The sequence below is a fragment of the Podarcis liolepis genome (assembly GCF_965112155.1).
Source record: "Podarcis liolepis genome assembly, chromosome: 13".
NCBI lineage: Eukaryota > Metazoa > Chordata > Lepidosauria > Squamata > Lacertidae > Podarcis > Podarcis liolepis.
In genome coordinates, this window is record NC_139573.1 from 16517316 (window position 1) to 16528863 (window position 11548).

General features: G+C 44.3%; 1 protein-coding gene across 5 annotated transcripts; it reads right to left on the bottom strand.

The window, feature by feature from the left end:
* On the bottom strand, window positions 1–11048 carry LOC310691143 (caspase recruitment domain-containing protein 8-like). Of its 5 annotated transcripts, XM_083470754.1 has the most exons (10): window positions 9855–11048; window positions 9408–9815; window positions 8332–8453; window positions 7241–7305; window positions 5150–5373; window positions 4275–4528; window positions 3638–3766; window positions 3329–3470; window positions 3206–3235; window positions 2123–2824 (listed from the first exon to the last, which is right to left on the bottom strand). In XM_083470754.1, the coding sequence occupies exons 1-10, from the start codon at window positions 10414–10416 to the stop codon at window positions 2532–2534; spliced, it is 2229 nt and encodes a 742-aa protein (XP_083326880.1). In that variant the 5' UTR covers window positions 10417–11048; the 3' UTR covers window positions 2123–2531. The 5 variants fall into 5 exon arrangements, with proteins under 5 accessions (XP_083326881.1, XP_083326880.1, XP_083326878.1 ...); XM_083470755.1 differs by lacking the exon at window positions 2123–2824 and adding an exon at window positions 1–218 and having other exon boundaries at window positions 9408–11048; XM_083470752.1 differs by having other exon boundaries at window positions 3206–3232; window positions 9408–11048.
* Window positions 11049–11548: the final 500 nt, after the last annotated feature.

The window sequence follows — 11548 nt, forward strand, 5'->3', positions numbered from 1 at the left end:
TAAGGTTTGATTAAATTTATTGTGGCAGGGAGTTCTGTAGACCCTGAAGTATAGAAACGAAAGGAGCACAAATACCTAAACCTGTTCACTAAAGGAACTGAATGAATTTGCCCTTGGACTTCTTGAATTCCTCCTCCCCAAGTCCTTCAAGATGTCCAAAAGATGGCTGTGGATGATCTTCACCATCACACCCATTCAAAGTCAGCACCAGCTGAGCCCTGTAAAAAAGCACAAAACAGGAGAGGCTGCATGTGGGAATTGTGGATAGTAGGAGAGGATATATTGATTAAATATTATCCTTCCTAACTCAAGCTAGTGACAGATAGGTAGCCGTGTTGGTCTGCCATAGTCAAAATAAAAAAATTCCTTCCAGTAGCACCTTAAAGACCAACTAAGTTAGTTCTTGGTATGAGCTTTCGTGTGCATGCACACTTCTTCAGATACACTGAAACAGAAGTTGCCAGACCCTTCTATATAGTGAGAAGGTGGGGAGGGGTATTACTCAGAAGGGTGGTGGGAATGGGAGATTGGCAGATAGCTGAGATGAGCCTGTTGACGACTCTTAATGACTGCAATAGGTCTTACAGGAAAAGGCAAGGGGTGAGAAGGTAAAAAATGGCTTAGTCATGTATAATGAGATAAGAATCCAATGTCTCTGTTCAGACCAGGTCTCTCCATGGTTTTAAGTTTGGTAATGAGTTGCAATTCAGCAGCTTCTCTTTCCAGTCTATCTCTGAAATTCCTTTGTAGTAGGAATCTCAAAGTAGCTGTTTTACTCAGTGTCTAGGCTGAACAATGGAGGTGGAGACATTCCTTCAGTTATACAGAACTGAGGCCATTTGGGGCTTTAAAGGTCAGCATCAACACTTTGAATTGTGCTCGGAAACATACTGGAAGCCAATACATGCCTCTCAGGACTAGTGTGGCTTACATCCTTGTAAGGATGGGCCTATGTGCTGCTGGCAAAGAGCCAGCAGACAGCATCAAATGCACCAGGAGCAGTGGCCAAAATAGGAGAGAGAGATGGTTGCATGACTGGGCCTTTTGTTAGGTCTGCAAGGGTCATGCTCATCTACTTGGTCACATGCAGGGGGAGAAAGCTCCAGACCAGGTGTAACAGGAAATTCTACCTTGGCTGGAGTAACACTTCCTGTGTCCACTCTAGGGAAACAAGAAATGTTGTATTTGACTGCTCCAATAGATTACATCCCACACTGCAGAGGTAAGCCGGAAGGAGTGTCTCATTCTGTTGCCATTTCCAGTCCCTCTAGTTAGTGCGAGGGAGGCAGGGAGCTCAGCCTGAGGTCCAGAGTCCAGCCTGGAGCAGCCCCTGTTGCAATTGTTTCTCCCCACTTCTTCGCTACACTGCAGAAGGAACTCTTCTGGAGATCTCTTCAGCCTGTGAAGCTCTTTGAGGACTTCTTTTCTGCCTTGCACAAACCTATGCTTAGTGCTTGCTGGTTTTGCAGTGCTTCGTTTTTGCTGGACTGTTGAGAGAAAAGTTAGGGTGGGAAGAAGCTGAAAGAAAAGCTGAGGGGACACAGTTAAGTGACAGAGGATCAGGCTTGTGATATATATATATATGGGAAACAACTGTGAGATTTGGGCAATTTCCTGCCATTCTGTTGTGCTCCCATAACTCTGGGTTTCAGAAATAACTATGACACTTTTTCTATTAATCTAAAACCAAAACTTATCTGATTTAGGTTGAAAAACTTGTCAGCCTAAAATCCTTGTACGTTTTCTGATAGCTCACTGCTGATGACTGGGGTGTGTGTGTTTAAATGCTGCTCGATTTGGCAGTGGGCGTGCCTGTTCCCTGCTGGTGCAGCCAAAGCAAGCAGTCCCCTTATTTTTAAGACACCTGCTTAGGGAGAGACATCTCCCTCATGCTGCTGGTGCTTGCAATAAGCAAGTTTCTTTCTCCCACTCTTCTCTGGTGATGGACAAAGTGGAAAAGGACAAGGCTCAGCCAGCAGCAATTGCTGATTTTGATGGCAATGGATTGAGGATTAATTTTGTAAATTAAAATTTAAACCTCCTGTCCCACACGTGTTTGAGAAACAGGCTGTGAAGCCCTTTTAGCCGAATAAAAAACCCCGTAATGCAGCTCACTGCAAGCTAGGAATTAGGCAATTGCACCTGTTTATTTGTGGTCAGCTGACCTGCCCTTCTTTGTCCTCATTGCTAAGAATGAACCACATGTTTTAGTAAGATAAACAAAAGAGAGCTCATGCAAGGGCAAGTACATAATATTATTTCCTTTGTTGGAAATCCCCCCCCAAAGCATTAAGGAAGTGACCTCATACGGTCCCTTCTTTATTGATTAAGGAACTATATGAGTGTCAGCCCCTCATGTGCCTGTCTGGCACTCATGCATTTGTGATTTTGCCTGGAAATCCCACAGCTTTGAGTAGATGCACATATCACTTGCTTTCTGCCAACAATATTTGAACCCAAAAGGAAGAACTGAAGTCACATAGTACATGCAGTTGGAGTTCCTGTTGTCTCTCTTTGACTTCATTGTGGTCTCATTTCCCTTCCAGTTCATCAAAAAGATATGGATTTCTGTTCTTCAGTACTTTGTAAAGCAGATCCTTGCAATAGCGGTTCCAACTTGGCACCAGCATGTAGAGCGCCCTCATTTTCTCTTGGTTGGTTCCCTTTGAAGAGATCATTTCATACTGCTCATTATTCAGAATGGTGCCAAGGAGCATATCCAGCACCGCTTCAACGTTGCTGGTCCGCTGGATCAGCTCTTCCCGGTGTTGCTCAATGAAATGTTGTTTTGATGAGACTGACATTGGATAAGGTGGGCTTGCCTCTGTCAGACAAAAATAAAAGAAAATGCTCTTTTTAAAATATGGCTTCAGAGGATGTTTCAAGACAGTGAGCTCTAGAGAGAGGTGATCAAAGTAGAAGGCCTAGTTTGTCTTCAAGCTGTCCTGCCTCCCAGACATTTATGGCTGAGAATATGAGAAATAACCCATGGCATGTTCCAGAGGCACTGCTGAGGAACAGTGCAGTAGTCTCTATGTAGCCACTAGCAGCTGGAAAAGAGAGAGAGAGAGGGAATGAGTAGATGCATGAAGCAAGCAGAGACTACAAGGATGACTTCCAAATCTCACTCTAAAATTTCCCATAGTGAATATGCACCATTCCAGATGTGCAACCCTGGGTAGGCTATTACTGCATTCCTACTGACCTTCTGTTGGGTTAGAAGATTTCAGCTCTTCTGAAAGAGAACAGGGAAGATGCAGTCAGAGAGTGCATGTGGCCTTTTCAAGCTATGGTCTAATCTTGCGGTCTTCCCTTGAGCAAAGCTCACCTTGTCTCACAAAGGCCTCCCAGATGAGTTCATCCCTTTTCTTCTCTATCAGGCTGAAGTGGAACTTATCTTGCCTGTGTTCAGCATAGAGTTCAAGGTACTGCTGCTCCATGTCTGCATGCAAATATTGAAGCTCCAGTTCCTGTGGGAAAGAGGGAAAGCTGTGTGAGTGTGACTATGGCTTAGCCCATGGCCTGCCAATTTTAAGGGGAGTAAATAAGAGGTTGAAGGGATCCTGGTTTAGCTGTCCCCTTCTCATACCACACAGACTCCCTCCAGGTAACACTTTCCATCATTTTTGCATCTTACCTTGGGGCAGATTTCGACATCATCTAACTTCTGCACAAAGAAGCGAGAGCCAATCCTCAGAGGCTTGAGGATGACAGAGGGTTTATCCAATCTCCACGAAGGGCATTTCTCTTCTTTCTCATGGACTGTCTGGGAAGCACAAACAGAGTGATTTTTGAGACATGCAAGGGAGATGCCAAGCTGCTAAGCCAATTCCAAGCCTCACCTCAGGGAAGACTTCCAAGTCAACATGCTGCATAACCTGGCATAAAGGTATTTTCTTTACACAATTCGATGACAACACTGTGTCTAGAGAAGAAGACAGTCATTTGGCTTCTGCCCAGCAAAGGAAAGGGGTTTATTTTTATGCTGGTGGGGGGCAACTGCTAATGTGGGTTCATGTTTTGTAGAACTTCAGTCAATCAATCAATCAATCAATCAATCAATCAATATCAATATCAATATCAATATCAATATCAATATCAATATCAATATCAATATCAATATCAATATCAATATCAATATCAATATCAATATCAATATCAATATCAATCAATCAATCCAAGCACACCTTGATGAATGAGTTTGCCCACAGTTCTTGCATCTAATTATATTGCAAGTCTCATGCCACTTAGCAGAGTGAAAGATTCCCAATTACCTTTCTTAGAGAAGAGTCGTTTGGGAGGAGGTATAGGTGGAATTTTTGAGCTGGAACTTCAAGCACATGATAGAGCAGTGTGATGCAGTGGACCTTCATCTTCCGTTTAAACCAAGGCTTTTTGAAAACTACTCCACGGGAAGAGAACTTGGGGTTTCTCAACACAGCATGACGTGACCCCACTCTGCTTGGCTTTTCTAGACTCATCCCCTCTTCCACAAAATGTCCAATGTAGACTTGGGAGCTGTCCCCATCTGTAAAAAAAAGGAACACAAATGGAATATGGGTCAATAATAAGTAGCTTGCTTAGGGCAGTGGCTCTGGAGGTTATCTAAACATTTTTCAAGAAATAATTTTTATTAAGAATTTCATCATAACAAATTATCAAAAACATATCATCTTCATTTCCCCCATTTTCCCCCTCCCCAAGAAAAACCCTCCCTCCCTCCCCCAAGACTTCCCTCAGCTCCTCTCTCTGATTTTTCAACACATATTATTCTCTGCATAATATAAACTTGTAAAGATCCTTAATTTATCTGTCTATTATGTTAGCAATAATAAATTTGTGTATGTTTATTCAAAACCTGCCAAGGAGTCCAGTTCATTTTGTTGTTGTTTTAACTAATTTGTAAAATGTTCCCATTCTTCTTTAAAGCCAGATATCTCCTCCTGCACACTAGCCCTTCTCTTTTCTGCACCAGCCCTCCTGGTGCAGAGAACTCTGAAGCTTCAAATCTCTGAGTCAAAACAGGTAATGCTGTACTTGACTGCTCCCAGTGGATTACATCCCACACATGTTATATCGTATTCTTTTTAAGTATTCATTCCTCCAGTTACAGTTATACCATTGGAAGGTTCCCCACCCCCTACCGTACCTGCAAGGCACAGGAAGTGAGGGAAGTGAACGGCTGCCACAGCCTCGAGTGGATCCGCTTGGATGTTGAGCAAAGGACCAGCGACAGACAACCTCTGTGCATCCCTTCCATTCAGGTGCTTGTGCCATGAATCAAAGTGGTATGTTATGGTGACACCCGCTCCCACCTCAAATATGAGATCAGTGTAGTAGCACTGAAAGGAGCCAGCCTCAAGGGAGCACAACCTGAATGCAACAAAGAGAAAGATGAAAGGAACAGTGATCAGTGCAGTTTCCCCTGCTGTTCTATTAGATCAGGGGTGGCCAGCTCCCAAGAGACTGTGATCTACTCACAGAGTTAAAAACTGGCAGTGATCTACCCACTTTTTGGGGGTTCAGGCCAAAGTAGCTGAGCTTTTTTCAGGGAGGAGGAAAGCCCCATTTTGGGGGGGTGCAGGGGAAAATGTTGAGCTTTTTCTTAGAGGAGCCAAAGTTGTTAAGGGTTTTTTGGGGGAGCTGGTGATCTACCATAGACATCCAGTGATCTACTGGTAGATCCTGATACATGCTTGTATTAGATGTATCTGTAGCTCGTCTCACAACTATTAATATGTACGGCCTGCATGTTCTTCTCATACTAATGACAATGTAGTAAAAGTTCAATACCGCCTGCATGTTCTGCTTCTTTGCTCTTGGCTCATCTGCATCTGATGCAGCTGTTGTGGGATGTGAAACACAAGAGCAGTCAAGTACAACATTCCTAGAGTGAACATGTTTACACATGGAGAGGAATGATTGTCCAGCCAGCAGGTAAACTTCCTGTTTCCTCCTGGGCTGGGACAGACTTCCTCTGCATGTGACTAGAGGTGGGTGTGGCCTCACCTGTGCAGGTAACGACAAAAGCACAGGGCAGGGCAGTCATCTCTCTCTGTGTGTCTACTTTTGTCGAAGAAGCAACATCTGCTTAGCCAAAGATGCTCTTTTGGCCTCCAGCCAAGAGAGGACAAAGGGACTGTCTGTTTATGGGATAGTTTCCAGGTGCATGTTACTTTTCTAAGCTAAGTCTGCCTTCTGGGATCCGATTGTGAACAGAATGTGAGTAAACTTTTTATACTTTTAAATAAGACTGTGTCGTGTCTTATCTTTTATGAGGGAATAAGGGGAAAATACCAGAACAGTTATTATAGAGGCTTTAGTGAGCCTGAGCAAACACATCTGCTGTGAGTTTAAAAAGGGGAATGTTACCCTGCTAAATTGCGAACTTGTTTACACAAGTTGGAAAGGCTATAATCAAACAATATATCCTCTCCTGCATCCCTGAACATTTCCACAGCTGTGTGGGTGGCAGACCTATGCAAATAACATATTGGAAGCTGTATGGGGATGAGGAGAGTTGATTAGAAGGGTAAGGATAAGAAAAATATGGGCTCCCTTTAAAAGCTCTTTGCTACACAGTGGCCAAGTATAGGGATGACGCTTTTAGTAAAGAGAATCTCCCAAGCAAACATCTTGCCACACACACACACAGCATTTTGTCATAGAGAAGTATTTTGGCTACAAGACTCCCCAGGAAGTAAGTAAGGCATCTTTCGGTACTGGAAAAAAATGCTTTTAAATGCTGGAACTAACAAAAGGTTGTGTGAGTGACTCTTAGTAATTCTCTCAACCAGCCAAATCCAGTGAGCATGGGGAGGGCTCCAGTCTCCCTTCCATTACCATGGCAGGTAAGCTTTTCTGTAACAGAATTCACCCACTGCACAATCACAACATGCTGTCACAGATGTAAGCTGGTTATATGAAGACCATGAGACCCCAGAGATGTACCTAGGGTCTTTTGTGCCCTTGCAAGGAGCTGTATCAGCAACCCCACCCCCCTGCGAATCACGTTGCCTTTGTGCTGCAGTACGAGAAGGGTGGGAAACTTCTGTGTTTGATCTCTCTGAGATGTTGCCACACACACATATACATTGTATATTTCTGGGGTGATTTTGGGTATGCCTCCCTGAGACCCACATTAGTTGAATGTGTTCTGTAGTACCTTCCCCAGAATTGTCAGCAGACAATTCAATGTTGAAAACATTATTTGAATGCAGAGATTGTAAAAAGATCTCACCTGTAGATTTCATGGTTCCTTTGTGAATCCCAAACCACACCTGGTATGATTCTCTCTGGAAGATCCTGTGGCAAAGCAGTAATGATTAATATTTAAGCCATACTGCCCATCCTATCTGAAAATATAGGCATTCTTATCTTCTTGCAGTGCCCTAGTTCCTACACCAAGGGGCACTGCTTGAGCCCCACCCTATGGAAACACTAAACGCTATGTCACAGCATCTGCCTTTTGTGTTTGTTTTGGCAATGAGCTATAGTATGGTGATTACAGGCATTGTCTTTTCTTTTCTTTTTAATCTAGACTTTTACCCAAAAATGTTTACAGAATATTTGCCATTCTTTCCAAAGATCTCAGTGTACTTACCAAAGGCAGATGTAACCCAAAAATATTAAATTACCTGCACTCTCTAGGTAAGGAAAGAGAAGGATGGGTGGGTGGGTGTGCAAGGAAGTAGTGAACCAACATTTTGTAGTCATATCAATGCATTTGCATGCAGGTACACAGGAGTCAAGATGCACACCCTCCGCTTTAGTCAAAGAATTGCCTCCTGCTCCTTAAGACACTGGGGACATGTTGAAGAATTCTATTGAAACATGGGATTATTGCAAATTGATAACATCATAGGATAGATCCCACACAGAACATTTCCACGCTATATACAGCAATCACAATAGGAGTGCGTGCAGTTGGCCATTTGCAGCTCACAACCAAAAAAAACAATTATTTGTGTTGGAGACACCTGTCCATTCCAAGTACAGTGGTACCTCGGGTTACATACGCTTCAGGTTATAGACTCCGCTAACCCAGAAATAGTACCTCAGGTTAAGCACTTTGGTTCAGGATGAGAACAGAAATCGTGCTCCGGCGGCCCGGCGGCAGCAGGATACCCCATTAGCTAAAGTAGTGCTTCAGGTTAAGAACAGTTTCAGGTTAAGAACGAACCTCCTGAACGAATTAAGTACTTAACCCGAGGTACCACTGTAATTCGTGTTGAATAGCAAAACCACAAACTTACCTAAGCTTGAAATTCAAATTCACAAGTTACATGTTAAAAGGGGCTAATACAAATCAGGATGAGTCCAGTCCTTTACCTCTCTAAGACACTGGTAGCAAAATACACTTTTACTGGAATTTGCAGGACTTGTCTTTCGGCACTGTCCTTTCTCTGCAAATAGAGGGGATTCTGATACTTGCACCGAGAACTCAGGAATGCCTGTAAAAACAAGTGATTTTATTTTCACCTTGTTCTGCTTGTATGAGGAATAGGGGAAAGGCCTACTAAGTTCAGATTGGGACTGTAAACCTTTGGGTCGTCAGGAAATGGAATGCAAAAAGTAGAGATGGTACTAATTCGGTTGTTAACCCAATCTCTCTCTCTCTCTCTCTCTCTCTCTCTCTCTCTCTCTCTCTCTCTCTCTCTCTCTCTCTCACACACACACACACACACACACACACAACTTTGATAACACAGGCATCCTGACATGGATAAATCAAAGTGGGGAAATGGAAACAAGAGATGATCTGAAGAGGGATGGAACCCACAGCAATTTTGCTGTAAATTTTCATTGTTTATCTCATACTATAAATTCCTATTTATTCTATACTGAAAGTCAGACCTGATTACAAGTAGAAACCCTGATGAAACTACTTCTAACTAGTAAAAGACATCTGCTCTTGGTCACAGGAGAAAACTGTGTCTGTTTGAGATCACTGGTTGTGTGCACCCATGTGTATTTGTAGTGTCATTTTTCAAAATAATTGCAAAGAAGGGAAATGAATACAGCATGAAAGAGGAATTGAGAGCTACAATGCAAAGATGATAAATAATGTTATTCTTGCCATTTAATGTCCATGTTGAAACGATGCGAAGAAATAATGTGAGATGGAGGAAGGGCAAAGAGGGGCATTTAAAACTGCTTTAGGGTTGTTGGTTTTTTTTACAACCAACTGAAGTATAAATTTTATGCAATAAAATAATATCAATATAGGAAGAGAGACCTGCGATTTCTGAGTCCTCCCTCCAATTGGTTAAGACACACTGAGAATGTAAATAATAAGTTTATGACAAACCCGACCCAGCTAAAGAAACCTCTCTTCCTCCAGCCAACATTTCTTCATGAGGAGATAATCAGGCTCAAACAAATGTTCCCCTTTCTGAGGTCCTTACTTGCCCTTCCACGGAGAAGCATGTCCGCCTGCGGCTGGCAGTCGATGGCCTTCAGCACTTTGGCTGCCACCTCCACGGCACCATCCACATCATAGTGCCTGAGCAGGAGATGGCAGAGAGTCCAAGCACCACGTTCCTGCAGCCAGTCCTGGGTGACCTGGAGATCGCCCATCGGAATGTAGAAATGGCAGAGTTCGCCCTTGAACTTTTTTAGCTCGGACTCATCTAAACTCTCCAGGGTGCACGCCAGGAGACCATAGATGGCTCTATTATAGGTCAAATGGTGACCTGACAGCAGAAATGATTTCGTTGGGAGCCCAGAATCCTCTTCAGAAGAGCTCCAAGAATGAACCGCAGGGGCCAGAGACTTCTTCAAGCAGAGGGTATTGCAGTTCCCCACCTGGATGCCTGAAAGGAAGAGGTTTTCTCTCCCAGAGATAAAGTCACCATAGATGTCAGCAGGTTTGTAGGCATCATTGGGGACGTAAGGGTTGTATCCTTCAAAGCCCAGAGCACCGAACAAGGGGAAGTGTATTTGCCTCAGTTGGGCTCTTGGCCTTTCAGAGTCATAAGTGCCAGAGTAGTATCCTTCAAGGTCCAGGGCATCCTCCGAGAAGATGTGTTTTTTTCTCTGCAACGCGCCTCTCCCCCCCATTGCGCCCTGCCCCCCCAAAGTCTCTGGGGCGCTCACGGAACGGCGCAAAGGGCTATAGACGGGGAGGATCTGGTGCCGCCGCGTCCACAGCATTCCACCGCCTGCGCTCAGAGATCTTCCAACGGCCCTGACCGACTCCTCTCTCCTTACCGGGCTGCTACTTCCTCTTCCCTCGGGCAGAGAAGCTCTGCGCCGATTTCTGTCCTCTGTCTGTGGGCCGCCCGCCCACATTCTCGGTCGCGTGGCGTGTCGCGTCCGTAGAGAAGGAACCCCGCTTTCGACACCAGCGGACTCGACGGCGGGGACGGAGCCCGCGATTGCCGCGAGCACGTTCGAAGGGGCGTCTTCTTGCATCTGATTTTCCCAAGCAGGAGCTCAACCCGCTCTGCTGCTACCTATCAGTCTTGTCCCTCTCTTGCTTCCTCCTAGTCAGAAGGAGGAGTGTCAGAAAAACCCCGGGGGCGGGCTCCTCTGAGGTCGCCTTCCTATCCGTAGCTGTCAACGTTTCCCTTTTTAAAAAGGAAATTCCGTTATTCAGAATAGGATTCCTCGCAATAAAAGAGAAAAGTTGACAGCTATTGTTTAGTCGTTTAGTCGTGTCCGACTCTTCGTGACCCCCTGGACCAGAGCACGCCAGGCACTCTTGTCTTCCACTGCCTCCCGCAGTTTGGTCAGACTCATGTTTGTAGCTTCGAGAACACTGTCCAACCATCTCGTCCTCTGTCGTCCCCTTCTCCTTGTGCCCTCCATCTTTCCCAACATCAGGGTCTTTTCCAGGGAGTCTTCTCTTCTCATAAGGTGGCCAAAGTATTGGAGCCTCAGCTTCAGAATCTGTCCTTCCAGTGAGCACTCAGGGTGATTTCCTTAAGAATGGATACGTTTGATCTTCTTGCAGTCCATGGGACTCTCAAGAGTCTCCTCCAGCACCATAATTCAAAAGCATCAATTCTTCGGCGATCAGCCTTCTTTATGGTCCAGCTCTCACTTCCAGCTATGCTTGACAGCTATGCCTCTGGATTTTTTCGCTGGCAGCGGATTTGTGGCAACGCCGACAGAGAATTTATGGCAGTGCTTTTTTCTAAAAAAATGTTTATGGGTATTCTCATTTTAACTCAAGAAAACTATCATTTTATTGTTCAAATTGGGGAAAATTAAATACAGTAAATGGACAAAAGTACAAAGAGTCACAAAATGTTTAGGGGTATACATGCCCCTGCGGCCTCCCCAGAAAAAAAGCATTGATTTATGATATTAAAAGGAAATCTGAGGTGGAGTCTTTTCCCCAGTTTTGAATATCAAAGGTTGTCATAAGACTCACTGCAGGTAAAGCAAGCAGGCAAACAAAAAAAGCAGAATATATCTGTGGAAACGTGGATAGTGGAAAGCAAGCAAGATGATCAAGGGTCTGGAAACCAAGCCTTAAGAGGAAGGGTTGAAGGAGCTGGGTATGTTTACCCTAGAAAAGAGGAGACTGAGAGGAGATAGC